General features: G+C 38.2%; 3 protein-coding genes across 4 annotated transcripts; all 3 read left to right on the top strand.

Annotated features, from left to right (window-relative positions):
- Positions 1-7836: 7836 nt before the first annotated feature.
- On the top strand, positions 7837-10622 carry LOC134497299 (olfactory receptor 12D1-like). 2 transcript variants are annotated; one of them, XM_063302966.1, is made up of 2 exons: positions 7837-7883; positions 8745-10622. In XM_063302966.1, the coding sequence occupies exon 2, from the start codon at positions 8747-8749 to the stop codon at positions 9686-9688; it is 942 nt and encodes a 313-aa protein (XP_063159036.1). In that variant the 5' UTR covers positions 7837-7883; positions 8745-8746; the 3' UTR covers positions 9689-10622. The 2 variants fall into 2 exon arrangements, with proteins under 2 accessions (XP_063159036.1, XP_063159037.1); XM_063302967.1 differs by lacking the exon at positions 7837-7883 and having other exon boundaries at positions 8668-10622.
- A 6100-nt stretch (positions 10623-16722) lies between these two features.
- On the top strand, positions 16723-19675 carry LOC134495497 (olfactory receptor 12D1-like). Its single transcript, XM_063300990.1, has one exon. It carries the CDS (start codon positions 17473-17475, stop codon positions 18412-18414), a length of 942 nt encoding a protein of 313 aa, XP_063157060.1. The 5' UTR covers positions 16723-17472; the 3' UTR covers positions 18415-19675.
- A 70-nt stretch (positions 19676-19745) lies between these two features.
- Positions 19746-24640, top strand: LOC134495496 (olfactory receptor 12D1-like). Its single transcript, XM_063300989.1, has one exon. It carries the CDS (start codon positions 23482-23484, stop codon positions 24421-24423), a length of 942 nt encoding a protein of 313 aa, XP_063157059.1. The 5' UTR covers positions 19746-23481; the 3' UTR covers positions 24424-24640.
- Positions 24641-25249: the final 609 nt, after the last annotated feature.

The raw sequence follows: 25249 nt of genomic DNA, 5'->3' as shown, positions 1-25249 counted from the left end.
TATTAATTTGAATTCTTGTAAACAGCAATGAACTTGGCAGAAGAACAGGCTGAGTAAAAATAAATAACCAATGAATCTGCAGCAGTTGTGTTATCTGTATTAAATGCCATTCCTATTGGGAAAAATCCACTTAACACAAGTGGTCTTTCCTCCAATGAAATTTCTTTCTTGAATGGACAATGCAGCAGGACTCCTATCACTCACAATTATTGCGTAGCATTCTTCTAAAGAGATCAGGACAGCAAATGCAAGGCTATCAGATTTTGGCAAGGTAAATTAGGAAGGAAGACACTGCTTAGCCTACTCTCATCTGCAAACATCCAAGGCTAAGCAGAAACTTAAATTCATCACCTCCTGCTTCAAGTGTGATATCCTAGCCACTCTGTCATGTGGGTCTGAACATTCAAAATGCAGGACTTCATATATGCCATAGTCTACAGTATATGAGAGACATTATATGGCTTATCTTTTTTTTTTTTTTTTAATTTGTGCAATCATGTCCAGTTCTCAGAGACTGCCTGGACAAGTCCTTGCAGTTTTCTTGGCAGGTTTTTTCAGAAGTGGTTTGCCATTGCCTCCTTCTTAGGGCTGGCAGAAAGAGGCTGGCCCACGGTCACCCAACTGGTTTTGTGTCTAAGGCAGGACTAAAACTCACAGTCTCCCAGTTTCTAGCCTGATGCCTTAACCACCATTCCATACTGGATCTTAAAAGACATTAATGGAACCTACATCAAATATAAAGTATTGCAGACTCTCCTGTTTGATTGTCAAAATAGAAGAGATTGTGCACTATTATAAAGCTTTGGAGGGGAAAAAAAATGTATTCCTACACTTTACCAAACCAACCCAATCCAACCCCCCCCCCATTATTAATTAGATGAATTTTTTTTTTTTACAGCTCCAAATTGAGCAGGTTTGTCCCCACATGAGCACATTGCTTCATCACTTAATCATTTTTTTCCCCAATGGCAGCAAACAAGATTCTATAAACCAAGTACATGATGCATTTACAAATCATTCCAGTCACATTCTGATATGAGGTTTTATTTCCTGTATCTCATCTAAATGTACCTAGTTGGCCTCCCAGCTCTTAGGCAACTCTTCAATCATCATTCTTACTTAATTGGATAGGAAATTTCTGCAAGGTAAGAATTATCTCTAATAGACATTAGATATTGGTATTTTATTAAAGGATTTCTATCTGACATATACATTCCTTCTGTTGTGGAAATGCAAAGACATCTATTTTTGAGGTATGGCAATGTACGTGAGTGAAGACCAGAATGGGAGGGAAAATGGAATGACAACCATGAGAGTATGAGAAAAGTAACTATTATTAATCCATCTGACTATTTGTAGACTGTATAAACTCTAGTATGATATACCTGAAGAGCTGTTTGTTCCTGAAAAAGCATTTCAGAAGAATCCTATGAATGACTTTGTCCTAGGTTCCCAGACAGAGACACTCCATTAGAAATAAAGTGGGACCGGGCTTTCTGTATCTCATGAGAGAATTAAAAGTTTAATGCTAAAATATGCATTGCCTAATCCATTTTCCCCTTTGTATTTTATATGAACTCAGTCTGTAGGAAAGCATGCATGGAAGCAACTTCCAATGGAGAACAGATGTCAGCCTGCTGCTTATCTGTCAGATGCTGGCCAGTTTCGTGTGATCCTCTATAAGACAGATTTAGAGATGTATTCAGTAATGTGTAGGATGGTGAGAGAATGTCAGAATTAATCTGCTTCCATCAGGTCAATAGAATGGTTCAGAGCAGGGCTTCAAGTTGAGCAGTGGAAGCTAACTGCAGATAAACCATCTCTTCTGAGTTTCTGTGAGTGCATCTGGCTTCCTGAGTTTGGACAGTATTCTTTGCAACAATTGGGTTTATAAAATATGCAAGGCTCAAATGCATCCCATTAACTATCCTGGTTCATGCACCATGATCAGATAATAGCTACTACTGCAAAAAATTCAACTGAATATTATCCAGTCCCACTGTAGACAGGTTTAATATTTTGGAGAACAGCACACTCTCTGAAGTCACATTGTGTTTTGGAAAGTCTGAGAGCGCTGGATCACAGCCTGATACCTTGATTCAGATGGAAGCACGTAAGTAAAATTGCACTTTATTTTTGTGCTACTGTTCAGTGGAAACAAATGATCTCTAAAGCATGCATTGTATACAAGCAACTACAGTGAATATTATGTGTTGTCCAGAAGCAGAAACCTCATAACCTGAATCAAAGCAGCATGATGGTGATATTTGGAGAGAGGAAAGTAACCCAATGGATCCCAAATTTAACAGATTTTTTTTTTTATTGCAAGATTTTATTCATTAAAAATTTCTACAAAAAAAAAATCTACAAGACATATATACAAGAAGATTTTTCAACAAAACAAATTAACAAAAAAATCAACATACATTTCTACACATCTTGCTATAATGTCTTATGATTTTAACTTTTCTTTGTCCTAAGGAAAATATGTGTGTCAACACATACAGATCATATAAATAAGAGGTTTCCGACTAAACTAGCTAAAGATATATATTAAAACCCCTAATATAACCCCTGATAATTCCGAACTCTCATTTTACTATTTATTTGAAAATATTTGCTTCTTTACAATACAAAACCGAGTATCATTGCTTCATTTTCATCAGCTGCATACAGGTAATCTAAAATTGGTTGCCACACTTCCTTAAATTTCAAAATAATATTACGTTTAATTAAACATGTTAATTTTGCCATTTGTGTTAATTCAATAAGTTTTATTATCCGTTCTTCCATTGTTGGAATAGTTTCCCTTTTCCAGTACTGTTCATATACTAATCTGGCCACTGTGATCATGTAAAGAATCAAATTACTATACTTTTATTGTCGATCGCCATCAAAGAGACCTAATAACAAAAAATCTGTTTTTTTCCCCCATCTTTTTCTTTAAAAAATTCTGAAACATATCATGAATCTGTGCCCATTTTTTTTTGCTTTGCTACAAGTCCACCACATATGATAGAATGTCCCTTCCATTTGCTGACATTTCCAACATATATTTGAAGTGTTATTATACATTCTTGCTAGGTTTTGTGATGTCAAATACCATCTAAACATCATCTTATATATATTTTTTTCCTTTAAATTATAACATAATGAAATCCTTAGTCCACATTTTTTCCCCATTTTTCTAATGGAATGTCATAACCAATATTTCTTGCCCAATTAATCATGCATGTTTTAACTTGTTCATTTTCTTGATTTGTTTGTAACAAGATTTTATACATTTTGTAATAATATGATCATTATTAAATATAATTGTTTTTCAAATTCTGATTCTTCTTTTTTTAAATTTATAGTTCTTTTTATCTAACTTAAATCATTCATTTAATTGGAAGTAAGTAAACCAATTACACGTGTGGCCTTCATTTTGTAGTTCTTCCCAACATTTTAGAATAGGCAGACTGCTTTGATCAAATTTTAATAGATCTTTATATCTTAACCATTTAGTCTGGTCCCCTAAGTTTTCTCTTCTTGATAGGGCTTCTAATGGTGATATCCAATTTGGTATATTAGGAAGTAGTCTTCCTTTGTATTTGTCCCAGATCTTAAGTAATGTTTTTCTAATAATGTGATTATTAAATTCTTTGTTCAATTTTACTTTTTCATACCAGATATAAGCATGCCAACCAAATTTAATTTTGTGTCCTTCTAACTGTAAAAGTTTTTAACCTTCCAATATTAACCACTCTTTGATCCATAGAAAACAACAAGCTTCCAGATATAACTTAAGATCAGGTAATCCCAGGCCTCCTTTCTCTTTGGCATCTTGCAATAGTTTAAATTTAATTCTTGTTTTTTTTTTTCCCTGCCATATAAGTTTCAAAATGTCTTTTTGCCATAACTTAAAAGTTTTTTTTTTTTTTTCCATTTATCAAAATTGGAATTGTTTGGAACAGAAATAACATCTTTGATAATATATTCATTTTAATTGCAGATATTCTTCCTAAAAGAGATAATTGTAACTTACTCCACCTCTCTAAATCTAGTTTAATCTCAGACCACATTTTCTCATAGTTGTTGTGGAATAATGCATTATTATTAGCTGAAAGTATTATACCCAAGTATTTAATTTTCTTTTCTATTGTAAAGCCAGTTTTTTTCTTTAAAATTTCTTGTTGTTTTTGGGTCATATTTTTACCCAATATTTTAGTTTTTTGGTTATTAATTTTAAGTCCTGCTACTTCTCCAAATTCTGTTATTTTTTTCAATAAATAGTATATCAAATCTAATGGGTATTTTTAAAGTAAACACCAAGTCGTCTGCAAATGCTTTCAATTTAAATACTTGGTTTTTTTTTAATTTTTATCCCTTCTATTCATTTATCAGATCTAATCTCTCTAATAATAACTTCTAAGACAAGAATGAATAATAAAGGTGACAATGGACATCCCTGTCTCATTCCCTTTTCTATTTTACAGTTATCTCTTACTTCTTCATTTACTATTATTCTAGCTTTTTGTGATGAATAAATTGCTTTGATCCACCTCGTAAAGTCATTTCCAAACTCCATTTCTCCAATACCTTCATCATAAATCTCCAATTTAAATTATCAAAGGCCTTTTCAGCATCCAAAAATATTAAGGCTATTTGGCTTTCATTATGATGATATGCATATTCCAAAATATCTATCACTGTTCTTGTGTTATCTTTTATTTGTCTTTTTGGTAGAAAGCCATTTTGATCATTATTTATAATTTCTTGAAGGACTATTTTTAATCTTCCAGCTAATATTGCCGTAAAAAATTATAATCATTGTTAAGCAATGAAATTTGCATATCATTTTTTAGTTAAAGTGGGATCTTGTTCTCCTTTTGGGATAAGAGTGATATCTGCTTCAGACCATGACTCGGGTATCTTGGACCCCATCAGAATCGAATACATTAAATCTTTAAGTGGCGTTAAAATTTCTTCCAAAAATAATATAAAATAGCCCATAGATATACCATCAGGGCCCAGTGTTTTTCCTATTTTAAGTTTTTATACCGCATCTATAATTTCTTGGTTAGTAATCAGGCCATCAATTCTGAGTTGTTGACTTTGTGTTATTTTGGGAAGATTTTGGTTATTAAGATACTTATCATTTTTTTCTTCTGAAATTTCCTGCTTTTGATATAGCTTTGAGAAGAAAGTGAAAAATGCTTTTTTAATTCCTTTGTTATCTACCACATCTTCCCCACTGTCTCTTATTTTAGTAATCATTTTTTTTCTCTCTCTTTTTCTTAATTTGTAAGCCATCCATCTACTTGGTTTATTAGCAAACTCAAAGTTTCTTTGTTTTGCATAGCATGATTTTGTTTCCATATCCTTTATTGTCATAAGCTCAAGTTGTAGTTGTAACAGTTTGATTTGATATATTAAATTTTCATCTGATGAATTTTCTTGTAATTCTCTTTCCTTTATTTTAATCTGATTCATTATCAATTGCACATTTTGTCGATATTGTTCCTTTATTTTATGGTACAAAGATATAAAATGTCCCCTCATTACAGCCTTACTAGCACCCCAAACAGTTCTAATATCCACTTCAATATTCAAATTTATATGAAAAAAATCTTTTAATTTTTTTTACACTCCTCTGTTACTCCCTCTTTTTAAAAAAAAAAAAAAAAAATACTCTCATTAAGTCTCCATTTTGTACCTTTAGAGATCCTCATGCATATAACTTTCACTGGGTTATGGTCTGAAAATGTTTTTGGTAAAATTTCAACTTTAATTATTTTATTTGCTAAGTTTTTAGATACTCATACCATATTGATTCTAGAAAAGGATTTGAATCTATCAGAAAAAAAAGTATAGTCTTTCATTAAACTGTTTTTATGTCTCCATGTATCTATCAAAGCTAATTTTTCCATTAATTAAAAAAAAATGATAATTTTCCCTGTTTATCTTTAATTTGTTTATCTGATTTTCTGTCTAATGCCGGTATCATAACTCCATTCCAGTCACCCATTAATATTCAGCTGGTATAAGAATATTTTAATAATTCTTCCATTAAATTCTCATAAAAAACCTCCGTGTCTTTATGGGGTACATATACTCCCACTACAATTACTTTCATATCTTGAACTTCAATTTCAACTCCTAAACATCTCCCTTGATCATCAGAAAATAGCAAATGTGGTTTTAAATAAGATTTAACATATACTACTATACCATTTATTTTCTTGTTTGCTGTTTCAAATTCATTACCCAATTTTATATTAAGTAAATACTTTACTTTTTTTTTAATAAGTGTTTCTTGAAGGCAAATAACATCATTATTAAATTTTTAAGATGGTGAAAGATTTTTTTTTTCCCTTTTTTGGGGACTATTTGCCCCATTGATGTTCCAAGTAATATAACTAATACCCATCACACCAGTAATTCTTCATATTCTTTAGAAGTTGTAGCTGACTCTTCTCTGCTAGTTTCTTTGATATTTGTCTTATATGGTCTAAATCCTTTTTGTATCTTTCTAGAAATTCTTTAACCTAGTGCATTGAATTCAACTTAAACCTCCTTTCCTGAAAGGTACAGCTTACTCTCTCTAATTTCTCCCAGCAAAATGGTATATTGTTTCTTTTCAACATTTCCATTAAACCTACATATTCCTTTCTTTTTCTCAAAATTCTTATCGGTATTTCTTTAAACACAATAATATCTTTTCCTTTAATTCTAATTCTATTGTCAAAGTGTGCATGTAATATCATCTCTTCAGTTTTTCTCCTTGAAAATTCAATCAATTGAATTTTTGTTTATTATGTGTCTGTGCATATTTTGAATTTATACGAAACATCTTCTCAATCTCCTCTTCCATCTTATCTTCTTCCCAATTTAGTAAATTTGCTAGCGTTCGGACTATTATTTCCTCTATCTCATCCTCCTTTCCTTCTGGTATACCCCTAAACCTCAAACTGAATTCCTTGTCTCTTAGTTCTAAGAGCTATTCTGTCTAATTCATTTTCTTTCTCTACTTCCAATTCTTCTACTGTTTCAATCACCTTTTTTATTTCCCCATCTATTTTCTCATTTATTTTATCTAAATTTTGTTTCAATCATTTCTCAAAATCTTCAAAACGTTTTTCCAACATTATATTTACATTCCGCAAGATTGTTTGTGAAGTCTTTCCAGAAAACTCTTCAAACATTGCTCAAAGTCCATCATTTTATCCTGCTCCCAATTCTCTTCTGTTTTGCCTCCTGGTATTCATTGTTAAAGTGTTCATATAATATAAACAGTATTTTAAAGGTTATATCCACCACGTTATAAGGAGAAACTTGCTATACAGTTTTTGTCCACCAAATCCACTATATGGTGAGAAGTAGTATAGTCGCAAGAAAATGGCTACTATATATTAATAATTAACTTGCACTCTGTTCCTGTAGTCCTTGTTCTCTCCTTTTAATCCCTCTACAGTTCATCCACCCATTTTGAAATAAAGCGACTCACCAGGCTTTCCTGAGTCTCTACAGCTACATTTAGTCTCTTCTTCTTTCTTCTATTAAATTGTAAAATAGCCAAGGAAGTGGGGTGGTCGAGGGTATTGTCGTTTAACAAGACGTTCAACTGCAGCTTTTGCTTACCAAAAAGAAAGTGCTTCCCAGCTGAATCTCTGCTTCGCAAAGAAGGGACATCTGCTAATTTTCTTGCTTGCCAGCTGTCCGGAGAGCTCTTTCGCTTTCTCACTCACAGCTCCTTTTGCCAGAAGTTTCTACTAACAAGCATTACTAAAGCTGGCAAACTATTTACCACCGTAAATCTATTCTTGTTACTAAATAAATAGGATCATGGTCCATGTTTATTCAAATACCAAAGGCTGGTCGCTTCCTACTGCAGGCTTCATGTAAGTTGGAAAACTTGTTATCTATCTTTTGTTACTTATTTCTACATTATGAATCAAATTCTCTTATTTTTTTCTCTTGTTACACCATTGCTTTCTTTTTTCTTTGTTACCTTCAAAGGTATTTCTCTCTGCTTTTACTCCCTTTGCCTCCACTTACTTTTATTTCACAATCTCAATTTTGAGGATGAAATAAATCTCGATATAATAAGATCTTCCATGCTCTGTCCCTTGTACTCACAAGAAATGGGACAGAATGGAGCGAACAAGCAAGCAGGTCACTCATCCTTACCATCCATTCAATTTCATAAGTCAGTGTCCAATATAGGGACAACAAAGTGTTCTATATGTCTATTCCATGAAGAAAAAAAAAATGAAAGTAACAGTAACAGTAATATATGAAAGCATATGAATACATCCGGATACAATGAAACATTCCTACTTCTTCCCCATTAACCCACAAGCAGAGTTATGGAAGAAGCAAGCAGGTCATACAATCCTTACCCTTGCTCATTTGGCATTATGTGCATTGATTCATCATTTCAATATATTCAGTTTATTTTTTTCAGAATGTGTAAGTTTAATTCCAAATAATGGCATATTAGCTAACATTTTCCACTTTTTTGCCAATCCTCCACCCCACATCCACTTTCATTTCCAAACTTCAGACAAACTGTGTTACATGTCTGTTCCTTGAAAGTAGAAATCTAATGGTAATATATGAAAGCATGAAGTCTTTGTAGGGCCTGAATGTAATACAAGATTGATAACTGAATGGTAAATGCCTTCTGAAAAATGGCTTTACATTGTCATATCTAGTACTGTGATGCTTTCTCAAATAACACATTTTTCCCCTCTTTGCAGAGATGAAGAACTGGACAGAAGTGTCTGAATTCATTCTCCTGGGTCTAACAAATGATCTCAGGTTGCAACGAGTTCTCTTCACACTTTTCCTGCTGCTCTATGTAGCCTGTTTATTAGGAAATGGGGCCATTCTGGCAGTCACCATGGCTGAGCCTCGGCTCCACACCCCCATGTATTTTTTTCTGGGAAACCTTTCTTGTTTGGATATATGCTACTCTACAGTGACTGTGCCAAAAATGCTAAGTGGCTTCCTTTTAAAGCAACACTCTATCTCCCTTATCAGCTGCCTCACTCAGCTGCACTTCTTCCACTTTCTGGGCTGTAGTGAGGGTGTTCTTCTGGGTGTCATGGCATGTGACCGCTATGTAGCTATTTGTAATCCTCTGCGTTATACTATCATCATGGATAAATGGGCTTGTGTTATGCTAGCTGGGGCCACTTGGGCCGCTGGCTTTTTTTATGCCTTGACGCAGACAGTGGTGACCTCTCAGCTATGTTTCTGTGGCCCTAATCTTGTCCTGCATCTTTTTTGTGACATCAAACCGCTTCTCATGTTAGCATGCAGTAGTACAGCACTCAATTTTATCCTGCTGAAAGTTGTCACTGGTTCAATTGCTTTCTGTTTGCTTTTTTTCACTCTTCTCTCCTATTTTTACATAATCTCCTTCCTCTTCCTTAAACTCCAGTCATGGCAGAACCGTTGGAAAGCCTTCTCCACCTGTGCATCTCACCTGACTGTTGTGGCGATCTTCTACATTCCAGTAGTGTCCAACTACATGCTTGCTTCTGCCAGTAGCTCTTCTGAGAAAGACCTAATCATCTCTTTGTTATACACTGTAGTTACACCAGTTTTTAATCCTCTGATTTACTGTTTGAAGAATCAAGAAGTCAAATCTGCTATAAGGAAGATTCTAACTCAAAATGCCCTATTTAAATGGGCCTGAATACTTCTTCTTTTGGAGAAGATGAAAAATGGTGATGAGTATCTTCAGAGCGCTTCAATAGCTTTGTATGTTTAAATACAGTTACATACAATACACTTCTCCACAGTCCCGATTTTGCAGTGATTGCCATGGACCAGGGTATTTGGTGGGTAAGTCTCAATGCAGATAATACAGTAGCTTTCATTGTGGAAGATTACTCTGGAATCTGATAGGCTTTGATTCTACTTGATTCTATATATGGGGCTATTTGAGAGTAAGTGTCAGCACCTGATCATTCGAGCATTCACACAATCACAGTCAGGAGGCTGGGATTCCTTTAACTGTTTTAATGAAGCATAATGAATGGTACAGAAGGCAAGCTGCGAATAAAGATTTCCTGCTCAAACCTAACTTAAAACTACATTCCCTTAGTTAGTCCCCTTTCCCATGAAACCATGTTACTCCCCCTCCCATCCAGATGGTATTCCTGGCATATCTCAACCCCATGTCCTTGATGTGCTCCATAGCCATAATAAACCACTTCACACTCCAACTTCACACCCCCTCCCATCTGGCAACATGAGAGAAGGAAATGATGGGAGATGCTCCAATAAGGGTTTCTGTGAAATCTTTGATTGGGGAATCTGACATACTGCCCCCCCCCCAAGAAAGACTAAAAAACATTAATCAGATATCAAATAAATGAAGCAATGAGGCTAGGAAGGAAAGGGCTTAGAAGGATACTTAGCATGAAACTTTTTGTTTAAAAGAGGAGCATTAACATGACATGCATTAACCCACTCAGGATCTAGAAAATGCTTCCATTGAATCAAGTACTATAATGATTTGTGAAAAATATGAGAGTCCAGAATGTCTTTAATTTCAAAATGCTGATGGCTATCGATCATGATGGGTGGAGGGGTTGCTGCAGGCTGGTGCCACTTAGAATGGTCTGATGCAGGTTTAAGCAAGCTGCAATGAAAAACTGGGTGAAGCCTTTTGAGGGTGGGGGGAGGGTAATTGCAATTGAACAGTCACAGGATTAATAACTTTTGTGATGGGGAAAGGTCCAACAAACTTGGGGGCAAGCTTCTTTGAGGATTGTTGGGAGCGTAAAAAATTGGTAGAGAGATAAACAAGATCACCCACTTTAAATTTCCACTCTGGGTGCCATTGACAGTCAGCAATTTTTTTCTGAGTTTCATGGGTGTGATCTAATGCCTGGCAGATGACCAGCCAATTAGTGGCAATCTGTGCAGCCTAGTCGGCTATGGAGGAGTCAGGCATGGGTTGCAATTGAAGTTCAGGTATCAGAACAAAGTCTTGGCCATAAACAATATGAAAAGGAGAAAACCCAGTGCTTTGGTGAACTGCATTATTCTAAGCAACCTCTGCAAAAGGCAGGAGGTCCACCCAGTTGTCGTGTTAGAAGCTAATGTAGCAATGTAAAAATTGCTCTAAAGTAGACTGAGCTCATTCAGTCACTCTGTCTGTTGCCGGATGGCTCAACGAGCTGAAGGATTGCTTGGCACCAATTAATTTCAAAAATGCGCACCAAAATTTGGAAGTAAATTGGACACCTCTGTCAGAAAACTGCATGCATGGGACATCTGTGAATTTTATAAATATGTGTGAGAAACAGCTTGGCTAATTGCTGAGAAATTGGGATTTTAGTACAAGGTATAAAATGTGCCTGCTTGGAAAACAAATCAATGACAGTCCAAATCAGTCTTGTTTTTACTCTCAGGTAAATCCACAATAAAATCCATGGCTATTTCCTTCTATGGAGCCTTGGGGGAGGCTACAGGTTGTAAAAGTCCTTGCGGTTTCCCCCTTTTTCTCTTTGCTTCGGTACAGATGTGGCATGATGTGACATTGGACTGTACATCAGCATGAAGGGAGAGCCACCAAAATTGGTGCCCCACCAAGTGGAGAGTTTTTGTGAAGGCAAAATTACCTGCAGATTTAATATCATGGGAACGGTGCAAAATGGTTTGGCAAAGAGACTCAGGTACGTAGATTTTGCCATGAAAATACCAGACGTTGTCAATTTCACTTAATTGGGCTTTGTTACATTGTATCCAGGGATCATTAGGGAGTGCCTGAAGCAGTTCCTCTTTTAGGTCAGCCTGCACTTTCACTTTCCCAGCTACTGCTTGTTTGCGCATTACGCAAGCCATTCCAAGCTGTTTCTGAGAGAAAACTGTGTCTACAATTTGAGTTTGGGCAGTGTGATACTGCGGGAGGCGAGAAAGTGCATCAGCAAGAAAGTTCCTCTTTCCCGGAAGGAAGTTGAGGGTAAAATTAAAACGGTTAAAAAACTGAGCCCAATGAATTTGTTTGCCATTCAATTTCCTGGGGGGTTGTAAAGCTTGGAAGTGTCTGTGATCAGTCCAACCCTCAAAGGGATGAAGAGCACCCTCTAGCAAATGCCTCCAGTGTGTGAGAGCAGTTTTTACAGCAAAAGCTTCTTTTTCCCAAATGGGCCAGTTGCGCTCAGAGTCAGAAAATTTGCATGAGAGGTAAGTGCAGGGGCGGGGGAAACCTGTTTCATCTTTTTGAACCAAAACTGCCCCAATAGCTGAGTCAGAAGCATCTGCTTGCACAATAAAGGGGTGAGTTGGGTCTGGGTGGGCTAGAATGGGTTCCCCTAGTAAAAAGAAGTTTTAAATGGTCAAAAGCTGCTTGACTTTCAGAAGTCCAGGCAAGTCGACCACTGGGGAGGTAACTTTCTGGGTTGCCCCCCTCCCTCTAGTTTTCAACAAGTCAGTTAGAGGCAAAGCAACTTGAGCAAACTGGGGTATAACATTTCTGTAAAAAATTGTGAAGCCAAGAAAACTTTGAAGTTGGCGCCTGGTGCGAGGGGGTTCCCACCCCATGATGTCTTGTACTTTGGCAGGATCCATTTTGAGCCCCTTAGAAGTAATATCATGGCCCAAATAGTCCAGTTGAGACTTGTGAAACTTGCATTTAGAGAGCTTGGCATACAGTTTAGCATTTCTCAGTTTGTGCAAGACTATTTTGACAAGCTGAGCGTGGTCTTTGAAGTTGTTAGAATAAATTAAAATGTCATCCACATAAACCAGGACCCCTTTGTACAAATGTTCATGGAGGATCTCATTGATATACTGCATAACCACTCCAGGGGCTCCTGCCAAACCAAATGGAAGGACCTTGTACTTATAGGAACTGAGAGGGCAGTTAAACACTGTTTTCCATTAATCCCCCTCCCGAATTTGAATCCTAAAGTAGGCTTCTCTGAGGTCAAGTTTGGTAAATATTTTTCCTTTCGATAGGTGTGATAGCATGTCCTTCATTAAGGGAAGAGGGCACTGATTGTTAATTGAGATGGCATTTATTCCACGGTAATCTGTGCAGAGTCTCAGGAGCCATCTTTTTTCACCCTGAAGAGCACCGGGGCTGCCAATGGTGAATTGGCAGGCTCAATGAACCCCCGCGCTAAGTTTTTGTCAATAAATTATCTGAGAACATGTTTCTCAGTTTCTGACATAGCATACATCTTGAGCTCAGATAGTTTAGCCTTCGGGTCTATTTCAATGGCACAGTCAGTTTTTCTGTGAGGAGGCAACTGGTCACACTTTTTCTCATTGAAGACATCAAGAAAGTCTGTATATTCAGGTGGAATGTTGGGTTGTGCCAAAGGTTCTACTGGATGGGTGTGGTTGAGGAGGGTGCCAGCTACCAACGTTGGGTGCCCCCCCAATGTCATGGCCAAAGTCTCAGTCCAGAATTCCACAGGACCCCCGTGGGCAACTGAGCCATCCATCTGAGTGAAAATAATGGGATTTTTAAGTCTCTTAGTTTTGAGGCTCAGTGTGTCAATTAGGGCGGGGTGTAACAAGCATTTTGTGCACCCCGAGTCTAACATAGCTGTCAAATTGGCTTTGTGTTGGGTCCTTCAGCTTTTTAATTCTACTTTCACCAGCAAGGTGGGGCAATTGTCACCAAAGGGTCTTCTTTGTCGTCTATGTCCAAAGTAGGCATGTTGCACCCTGGAGTTTCCACCTGCTCATGGGAATGATTTAGAACAGGTGAAATTTGTTTCCCGCTGGCTCCAGTTCCTCCTGTTCAGAGTTTTCACTGCAGTCAATCAGAGACTTCATGTCAGATCCAGTCCTTCAAAGTGTGGGGGGGGGTCCTCTGCGGCAGAGCGCCCATCTCAGAATTTCTTACATTCACCAAAAATATCACAAGACCAAAACAAAAAATGCCACACTTGCCCAAGTCCTCACAGCAGAACTTCAACCCCAGGAAGCCTGGTCCTTAGTCACTCAGCAACCCAGGGTTGTGTGTGTGTGATGTCAGGCTGCAGTGTCTGCCCACTTCGATACCACACCAATCCCACCCCACCTCCCCAAGTTGGTGACAACCCGTTACAGACTAAAAGACTAAGATACCAGTCCCCAAGTCTGAGAGAGGGAGTCAATGGGCCAGTGTCCAGCCCCAGTCCAAAGGACATCTCCACAAGACTTGGTGAGGGTGGCACAGATCTTCCAGTGAGAAGAGGACAAAAACAGCACCCAGCCTAGTGCTGCTGCCTTACTCTGTCTTCTTCAGGGCACTTCTCAGAGTATCTCTCCACTGGGCAGAAGCTCCCCAGGGATCAAGTCCAACCTTAGGTGGGGGAGGGAGGAACTACAAATGGGCCAAGAGTATGGAGTTAGAGTGAGCATCCATGGCGTTGCAGATGGCCTTCATACCCTCACTTTGTCTATGCCTCCTCTGATTCCACAGGCCTCTAGTTCACTGCCCAGACTGTTTGGACCATTGTGACCTCCATCTCTGATGCCACTCCAAAGGTCCTCAGGTGGCCAGTGGTGATTGGCCTCCAAATCTCCAGAGGCTCTGTAAGGGTTAGTAGGTATGATACCATCAACCCCTGCCCTCTGCAAAAACATTAAAAAAAAAAAAGGTTCACTTGTGTTTGATTTTCAGAGACTGCCTGGACATGTCCTTGCAGTTTTCTTGATAGGTTTTTCAGAAATGGTTTGCTATTGCCTTCTTCTTAGGTCTGAGAGAGAGTGACTGGCCCAAGGTCGCCCAGCTGGCTTTGTGCCTAAGGTGGGACATGAACTCACAGTCTCCTGGTTTTTAGCCTGACACCTTAACTATTACACCAAACTGGTGCACAAAAGTCAGCCACAAACTTCTCCCCTTCCATCCACATAAATACAAACAAAACAGGGAAAAGAAACAAAACACACATACAGTCTCAAGCCCCCTCAAACTACCCAGGCTCTTTCAGTCAGCAGTTCTGAGGGCCACAAACACCCAATTTTTGGGGGGAATGGGATCCAAGTAGCCTTGGGGCTTCATGTTGGGCATATGAGAGCCAGTTTGGTCTAGTGGTTAAGGTGCTGGGCTAGAAACCAGGAGACCATGAGTTCTAGTCCTGCCTTAGGCATGAAAGCCAGCTGGGTGACCTTGGGCCAGTCCCTCTCTCTCAGCCCAACCCACCTCACAGGGTTGTTGCTGTGGGGAAAAGAGGAGGAAGAAGGTGTATTAGGTATGTTTGCTGCCTTGAGTTATTTATAAACATAATAAAGGTGGGATAAAAATAAAATAAATAAAATAAAATAAAATAAATAAACATTTGATCAGCAAATTTCCCTGAAATACAGATTGTTATACAAAATTATTCCAAATATATGGAATTTTAGCAATGTTTCAAGCTTCGTGCATGCTTTAAGTGTCTGACAACAGTTTTGTGACATGTTAAAAACTTTTTTTTTCTGATATAAGTTTTTATGGACTACAGTCGGTTAGAGATTACTATCCCTGAAATAAATGTTTGTACCAATACAAACCAAGCACTCCATAAATGTTCTATACAATTCATCCTCTTTCAAACTTATTATTTCCCAAAACTTTGAGCAGTGGTTGGAATGCTAGCAGAGGGCACCCATACTCCAACAATACCCATCCTGGAGGATACAGCAATTTGCTTCCATTCAGATCCATGGCAATTTTCCTTTATCTCCCTTATGTGAGCAGTCTAATAATCATTATCTCCCCTTAGGTTTAATCAGTTATATTTTCAAAACCATTATAGCATACACAGTATATGTCCCAAGGCTCAAATCTCCAGAATCATTTTCCCCTATGAAATAACTTGTAAAAAAAAGTGGCTCTGTGTCCTTAAAAAGATTCTGTGGCGAATGGCTGTAGCATATTCTGCTTGTATATGAACAAAGGAAACATTTTGGTCCTGCTTAACTGCAGATCTGGGAATGCCTTTTTACATGCAGAAGACCATAACCTATCCAGGTAGGAGCTGAAGGGACAAATGAATTATTTTCAAAATTCTACCTGTTTTTAATGTTCATGGAATCATAGTTGCCATGCACATGTCTCACATGCACCTCCCTGTATGCAGACTGCATGGCTAAGAAAGGGAAGATTTGCAGAATCACTTTAGTTGCCTTGTGTCCCTGAGGGGACGATGGGCCATGAATATTATAAACTAATAAATAAACAAATACTCCTTCTTTTAAGCTTCTTCTGATAATTCATCCATAGTATCTACTGAAAATTGTTGGAATTATATACCTTCATGCCTAATACTCCATAAGCTATTACCAAAAGTTTGGAAAATATGTGTCACCCTTTTTATCCCTGAACAACAAGAGCTGACAGTTGTGTTGAGAAGCATGATTGCAAAAATAGTTGGGGGAATTACATCTGTCTAAGTGAACCAAACCCCGGTATTTTACAGATTTCTATTGCTGCATTTAAACATAGCCACTGCCATTCCTCAGAAAATATGGAAATAGTAAGATTGCCATATAGACCTTGGTATTTGTATATCAGTGTCCCATTCACAAGCAAGCTTCTAATCCATGAAATGGGCTGTGAAAATAATTTATATTATTGCATTTCATCATTGATTGAAAATCCACTTTAAAAGCCCTTTTAATCTCCTTTGTATGCCAGAGACAGGCAACAACAGACTTATGTATAACCTCAGCAAATCATGAATGCAAAATCTGAAGGGAAAAAAAATCCACCAATGTTAATAGAAATGACTGGTTTGCCTAAAGATTGTCCCTCTTAGAAGTATCTACTTGCATTTTTGGTTGGGATAGTGACTTGCCAGCAGTTAACAGTTTTGATAAATCATAGTTTACAAAATTGAAACAAATGGATGAACTGTGATTTGCCGTAGAAGGAAGGAGAATGGGCAAGCCTGAGGCATAATTAATGTAGATCAATTAACTCCCTCAATTAATCATGAGTAACTGGAATTGATCTCTATATACAGTATTAGTTCTGAGTAAGTCTAAGTCAGGATCCAGTACAAGGAAATGAAAGCTTCTAAATTCCTTCCCTGGGACCCACAGGAAGAAAAAAATGCAGATCTAAAAATCAGGTTTATTCTTGCTCAGTTTTCACTCATAGTTTCTCTTACTTCTGAGTGTCATTTTTCATGTTTTCAATCTATAATTCCAAACAAGTGTATAGTATCTAATAGTATTTCAGCCAATTAATGTTTGAATGTCCAAAACCATTGTTGTTGCTGTTAGTTGCCGTTGAGTCATTTACAACTCATAGTGTCCCTACGTATAACAGAATGAAATGCTGTTCGGCTATTAGGAACACCAAAATGTTTTACGTGAGTATTCTTTGACATAACCATTTGATAATGATAATGAAAGCATTAAAGACAGGTTTAATGTAAATAATTGATTCATTTCTCTTTTCTGTTTTTATATCTATCACTGAAGCTTTCTCTTCCCTTACGGAGCACCTGACCAACTGCCCACATTTCTTTCTTACTTGCAGAGATGAAGAACAGGACAGAAGTGTCTGAATTCATTCTCCTGGGTCTAACATATGATCTCAGGTCGCAACGAGTTCTCTTCACACTTTTCCTGCTGCTCTATGTAGCCTGTTTATTAGGAAATGGGGCCATTCTGGCAGTCACCCTGACTGAGCCTCGGCTCCACACCCCCATGTATTTTTTTCTGGGAAACCTTTCTTGTTTGGATATATGCTACTCTACAGTGACTGTGCCAAAAATGCTAAGTGGCTTCCTTATAAAACATCAGTCTATCTCCTTTATTGGCTGCCTCACTCAGCTGCACTTCTTCCACTTTCTGGGCTGTAGTGAGGCTGTTCTTCTGGGTGTCATGGCATGTGACCGCTATGTGGCTATCTGTAATCCACTGCGTTATACTATCATCATGAGTAAAAGGACTTGTGTTATGCTAGCTGGAGCCACTTGGGCCACTGGCTTTTTTTATGCATTGACGCACACAGTGGTGACCTCTCAGCTATGTTTCTGTGGCCCTAATCTTCTCCCTCATCTTTTTTGTGATATCAAACCGCTTCTCATGTTAGCATGCAGTAGTACAGCACTCAATTTTATCCTGCTGAAAGTTGTCACTGGTTCAATTTCTTTCTGTTTGCTTTTTTTCACTCTTCTATCTTATTTTTACATCATCTCCTTCCTCTTCCTTAAACTCCAGTCATGGCAGAACCATTGGAAAGCCTTCTCCACCTGTGCATCTCACCTGACTGTTGTGGCAATCTTCTACATTCCAGTACTGTCCAACTACATGCTTGCTTCTGCCAGTAGCTCTTCTGAGAAAGACCTAATCATCTCTTTGTTATACACTGTAGTTACACCAGTTTTAAATCCTCTGATTTACTGTTTGAGGAATCAAGAAGTCAAATCTGCTATAAGGAAGATTCTAACTCAAAATGCGCAATTTAAAAGGGCCTGAATACTTCTTCTTTTGGAGAAGATGAAAAATGGTGATGAGTATCTTCAGAGTGCTTCAATAGCTTTGTATGTTTAAATACAGTTAAATACAATACACTTCTCCACAGTCCCCATTTTGCAGTGATTGCCATGGACCAGGGTATTTCGTGGATAAGACTCAAGGCAGATAATACAGTAGCTTTCATTGTGGAAGATTACTCTGGAATCTGATAGGCTTTTATTCTACTTGCTTCTATATATGGGGCTATTTGAGAGTCAGTGTCAGCACCTGATCATTCGAGCATTCACACTATCACAGTCAGGAGGCTGGGATTCCTTTAACTGTTTTAATGAAGTGTAAGGAATGGTACAGAAGGCAAGTTGCAAATAAAGATTTCCTGCTCAAACCTAACTTAAAATTATGTTCCCTTAGTTCGTCCCCTTTCCCATGAAACCATGTTACTCCCCCTCCCACACAGATTGTATTCCTGGCATATCTCAAACCCGTGTCCTTGATGGGTTCCATAGCCATAATAAACCACTTTACACTCCAACTTCACACCCCCTCCCATCTGGCAACATGAGAGAAGGAAATGATGGGAGATGCTCCAATAAGGGTTTCTGTGAAACCTTTGATCGGGGAATCTGACAGGAATCATATACACCCAAAAATGTTCATGGGAAAACAGAAAATATTACATCATGATGATGATGATGATGATGATGATGATGGAACTTCAGACAAAGATTCATAAGGATTCCAAGGATATTAACAAAATAATGCACAGTTACTGTAGAGTAGCATATATCCAAACAAGAAAGTTTCTTTCTTTCTTTATTTTATTCTCCGAGCACCTCAGAGAATAAAAGCATGTAAGGGATCAGTGCAGGGAGAAGAGACACATAAGAACAATCCAGTCTAACACTCTGGCACCCCTCTATTCCAGCCTAAGTCCAAGGCCTCAAACAAGATGCCATCAAACTCTCCGAGAGCACCCTATCCTTCCTCTGGTACCCATCTGGCTTCATCAGTTTTATGGCACAGGCCAAAGTAACCAGCCCTATGTTCCTGTTAGGATTGTAGCACCTCACAGTTAATGGATGAGGATAGATTGCTGCATGCAGCAGCAGCAATCAGACCCTGGAGCCATGGAGGATCCAGGAACCTGGCCTGGAGAGTAGGTCCTGTGGGCTGGATGGCAGAAGTTCTCTCCAACAGCAAGCCCACCATCACTGAGAGTGGCCTGCCCCTGCGATCTTGCCATACAGTATCTCCCTCTGCCCGATGCAGTTCCACATTGTTCTTTCATCTCCCCCATGATTCCCCCACTTCTTCCTTCCCATTCCTAGACAAGGCATCAATTTGCCTCCCTTATCTACTCATGCAGTCACTCACCGATCACACCAAATCTTACATTCACCAAAAATATCACAAGACCAAAACAAAAAATGCCACACTTGCCCAAATCCTCACAGCAGAACTTCAGCCCCAGGAAGCCTGGTCCTTAGTCACTCAGCAACCTGGGGTTGTGTGTGTGTGATGTCAGCATGCAGTGTCTGCCCACTTCGATACCACACCAATCCCACCCCACCTCCCCAAGTTGGTGACAACCCGTTACAGACTAAAAGACTAAGATACCAGTCCCCAAGTCTGAGAGAGGGAGTCAATGGGCCAGTGTCCAGCCCCAGTCCAAAGGACATCTCCACAAGACTTGGTGAGGGTGGCACAGATCTTCCAGTGAGAAGAGGACAAAAACAGCACCCAGCCTAGTGCTGCTGCCTTACTCTGTCTTCTTCAGGGCACTTCTCAGAGTATCTCTCCACTGGGCAGAAGCTCCCCAGGGATCAAGTCCAACCTTAGGTGGGGGAGGGAGGAACTACATAGGGACAAGAGTATGGAGTTACAGTGAGCATCCATGATGTTGCAGATGGCCTTCATATCCTCACTTTGTCTATGCCTCTTCTGATTCCACAGGCCTCTAGTTCACTGCCCAGATTGTTTGGACCATTGTGACCTCCATCTCTGATGCCACTCCAAAGGCCCTCATGTGGCCAGTGGTGATTGGCCTCCAAATCTCCAGAGGCTCTGTAAGGGTTAGTAGGTATGATACCATCAACCCCTGCCCTCTGCAAAAAACATTTTTTTTTTAAATAAATGTCCACTTGTGTTTGATTTTCAGAGACTGCCTGGACATGTCCTTGCAGTTTTCTTGGTAGGTTTTTCAGAAATGGTTTGCTATTGCCTTCTTCTTAGGTCTGAGAGAGAGTGACTGGCCCAAGGTCGCCCAGCTGGCTTTGTGCCTAAGGTGGGACAAGAACTCACAGTCTCCTGGTTTTTAGCCTGACACCTTAACTATTACACCAAACTGGTGCACAAAAGTTAGCCACAAACCTCTCCCCATCCATCCACATAAATACAAACAAAACAGGGAAAAGAAACAAAACACACATACAGTCTCAAGCCCCCTCAAACTACCCAGGCTCTTTCAGTCAGCAGTTCTGAGGGCCACAAACACCCAATTTTGTGGGGAATGGGATCCAAGTAGCCTTGGGGCTTCATGTTGGGCATATGAGAGCCAGTTTGGTCTAGTGGTTAGGGTAGTGGGCTAGAAATCAGGAGACCGTGAGTTCTAGTCCTGCCTTAGGCATGAAAGCCAGCTGGGTGACCTTGGGTCAGTCCCTCTCTCTCATCCCAACTCAGCTCACAGGGTTGTTGCTGTGGGGTTAAGAGGAGGAAGAAGGTGTATTAGGTATGTCTGCTGCCTTGAGTTATTTATAAAAATAATAAAGGTGGGTTAAAAATAAAATAAATAAAGTAAAGTAAAGTAAAGTAAAACAAAACAAAACAAAACAAAACAAAACAAAACAAAACAAAACAAAACAAAACAAAACAAAACAAAACAAAAATTTGATCAGCAAATTTCCCTGAAATACAGATTGTTATACAAAATTATTCCAAATATATGGAATTTTAGCAATGTTTCAAGCTTCGTCCATACTTTAAGTGTCTGACAACTGTTTTGTGACATGTTTTTTTCTGATATAAGTTTTTATGGACTACAGTCGGTTAGAGATTACTATCCCTGAAATAAATGTTTGTACCAATACAAACCAAGCACTCCATAAATGTTCTATACAATTCATCCTCTTTCAACCTTATTGTTTCCCAAAACTTTGAGCAGAGGCTGGAATGCTAGCAGAGGGCACCCATACTCCAACAATACCCATCCTGGAGGATACAGCAATTTGCTTCCATTCAGATCCATGGCAATTTTCCTTTATCTCCCTTATGTGAGCAATTTAATCATCATTATCTCCCCTTAGGTTTAATCAGTTATATTTTCAAAACCATTATAGCATAGACAGTATATGTCCCAAGGCTTAAATCTCCAGAATCATTTTCCCCTATGAAATAACTTGTAAAAAAAAGTGGCTCTGTGTCCTTAAAAAGATTCTGTGGCGAATGGCTGTAGCATATTCTGCTTGTATATGAACAAAGGAAACATTTTGGTCCCGCTTAACTGCAGATCTGGGAATGCCTTTTTACATGCAGAAGACCATAACCTATCCAGGTAGGAGCTGAAGCGACAAATGAATTCTTTTCAAAATTCTACCTGTTTTTAACGTTCATGGAATCATAGTTGCCATGCACATGTCTCACATGCACCTCCCTGTATGCAGACTGCATGGCTAAGAAAGGGAAGATTTGCAGAATCACTTTAGTTGCCTTGTGTCCCTGAGGGGACGATGGGCCATGAATATTATAAACTAATAAATAAACAAATACTCCTTTTTTTAAGCTTCTTCTGATAATTCATCCATAGTATCTACTGAAAATTGTTGGAATTATATACCTTCATGCCTAATACTCCATAAGCTATTACCGAAAGTTTGGGAAATATGTGTCACCCCTTTTATCCCTGAACAACAAGAGCTGACAGTTGTGTTGAGAAGCATGATTGCAAAAATAGTTGGGGGAATTACATCTGTCTAAGTGAACCAAACCCTGGTATTTTATAGATTTCTATTGCTGCATTTAAACATAGCCACTGCCATTCCTCAGAAAATATGGAAATAGTAAGATTGCCATATAGACCTTGGTATTTGTATATCAGTGTCCCATTCACAAGCAAGCTTCTAATCCATGAAATGGGCTGTGAAAATAATTTATATTATTGCATTTCATCATTGATTGAAAATCCACTTTAAAAGTCCTGTTAATCTCCTTTGTATGCCAGAGACAGGCAACAACAGACTTATGTATAACCTCAGCAAATCATGAATGCAAAATCTGAAGGGAAAAAAAATCCACCAATTTTAATAGAAATGACTGGTTTGCCTAAAGATTGTCCCTCTTAGAAGTATCTACTTGCATTTTTGGTTGGGATAGTGACTTGCCAGCAGTTAACAGTTTTGATAAATCATAGTTTACAAAATTGAAACAAATGGATGAACTGTGATTTGCCGTAGAAGGAAGGAGAATGGGCAAGCCTGAGGCATAATTAATGTAGATCAATTAACTCCCTCAATTAATCATGAGTAACTGAAATTGATTTCTATATACAGTATTAGTTCTGAGTAAGTCTAAGTCAGGATCCTGTACAAGTAAATGAAAGCTTCTAAATTCCTTCCCTGGGACCCACAGGAAGAAAAAAATGCAGATCTAAAAATCAGGTTTATTCTTGCTCAGTTTTCACTCATAGTTTCTCTTACTTCTGAGTGTCATTTTTCATGTTTTCAATCTATAATTCCAAACAAGTGTATAGTATCTAATAGTATTTCAGCCAATTAATGTTTGAATGTCCAAAACCATTGTTGTTGCTGTTAGTTGCCGTTGAGTCATTTACAACTCATAGTGACCCTACGTATAACAGAATGAAATGCTATTCGGCTATTAGGAACACCAAAATGTTTTACGTGAGTATTCTTTGACATAACCATTTGATAATGATAATGAAAGCATTAAAGACAGGTTTAATGTAAATAATTGATTCATTTCTCTTTTCTGTTTTTATATCTATCACTGAAGCTTTCTGTTCCCTTACGGAACACCTGACCAACTGCCCACATTTCTTTCTTACTTGCAGAGATGAAGAACAGGACAGAAGTGTCTGAATTCATTCTTCTGGGTCTAACAAATGATCTCAGGTCGCAACGAGTTCTCTTCACACTTTTCCTGCTGCTCTATGTAGCCTGTTTATTAGGAAATGGGGCCATTCTGGCAGTCACCCTGCCTGAGCCTTTGCTCCACACCCCCATGTATTTTTTTCTGGGAAACCTTTCTTGTTTGGATATATGCTACTCTACAGTCACTGTGCCAAAAATGCTAAGTGGCTTCCTTATAAAGCAACAATCTATCTCCCTTATCAGCTGCCTCACTCAGCTGCACTTCTTCCACTTTCTGGGCAGTAGTGAGGCTGTGCTGCTGGGCATCATGGCATATGATCGTTATGTGGCTATCTGTAATCCTCTGCATTATACTATCATCATGAGTAAAAGGACTTGTGTTATGCTAGCTGGGGCCACGTGGGCTGCTGGCTTCTTTCATGCTTTGATGCACACAGTGGTGACGTCTCAGCTATGTTTCTGTGGCCCTAATCTCATCACACACTTTTTTTGTGATATCAAACCCCTCCTCAAATTAGCTTGTAGTAGCACAGACCTCAACTTCATCCTGCTGAATCTTGTCAGTGGCTGTATTGCTCTCAGCCCCTTTTTTTTCTCTCTTCTCTCCTATTTTTACATCATCTCCTTCCTCTTCTTTAAGGTCCAGTCATGGCGGCACCGTTGGAAAGCCTTCTCCACCTGTGCATCTCACCTGACTGTTGTGGCAATCTTCTATATTCCAGCTCTCTCCAACTACATGTTTGCTTCTGCCAGTGGCTCTTCTGAGAAAGAGATGATCATCTCTGTGTTATACAGTGTCATCACACCAGTTTTAAATCCCCTGATCTACACACTGAGGAATCAAGAAGTCAAATCTGCTATAAGGAAGATTCTAAACAAAACTCTTCTTTTTGAAAGGGCCTAAATATCTCTATGGCCGAAAAAGAAATGATGATGAATGTCTTTGAAGCATTTTTATGGGTTGAATCTGTTGATCAAAGAAAACCCATTCTATCTTCTCCCTCCAGTGATGTCATGTTTCAGTCACTCAGATTCCATCTCCAGTTCTTTCAAATCTCTACAGGAACCTAAAACGTTTATTCAGATATCTTTTGACAAGTTTGCAATTCTGTTCATTTTAATTTATGTTTATCCAGTTCTTTTATTTATATATATATATATATATATATATATATATATATATATATATATATATATATATATATATATATGGCATTTTATAAACTTTGAAATAAAGAAATAAAAAAAAAAGCATTGCAAAGGTTCTGGACAGAAAGATTTTTACTTTTTGGAGAAACAAAATGCTGGAAATATATTCCATTCCTGATTGTTCACTTCCAAATGTGGAATGTATACTTATCTCTAAACTGGTATTTTTCAATTCACCTGACTATATTGATTCATTTTTATTTGAACAGTAGATTCATTCCACCATAGCAGTGGTATAAGGAAAAAAAGTCTGTGTGGAGGAACTATTATTATTATTATTATTCTTTTTAAATAAAAATAAAATGTTCTTTTATTTCACAACAGGAAGAAAAATTAAACAAGTATCTCTTTTATAAATATTTTAGTTCCTTTGAAATTCCTGCTGAGGAATAGTGGAGAGACATTTTCCTCCTTGATTGATGTAAAAATCCATATCACTGCTGACTAACTGCATCTTTCTCCTTTAGCAGAAAAAATAGTAATGGAAAACATATTTGAGATGGAGCAACATCTGGGGGAGT

The sequence above is a fragment of the Candoia aspera genome, chromosome 4, assembly GCF_035149785.1.
Source record: "Candoia aspera isolate rCanAsp1 chromosome 4, rCanAsp1.hap2, whole genome shotgun sequence".
Classification (NCBI taxonomy): Eukaryota; Metazoa; Chordata; class Lepidosauria; order Squamata; family Boidae; genus Candoia; species Candoia aspera.
Note: the sequence above shows the minus strand (reverse complement) of the source record. Positions and strands in the feature narration are given on the sequence as shown.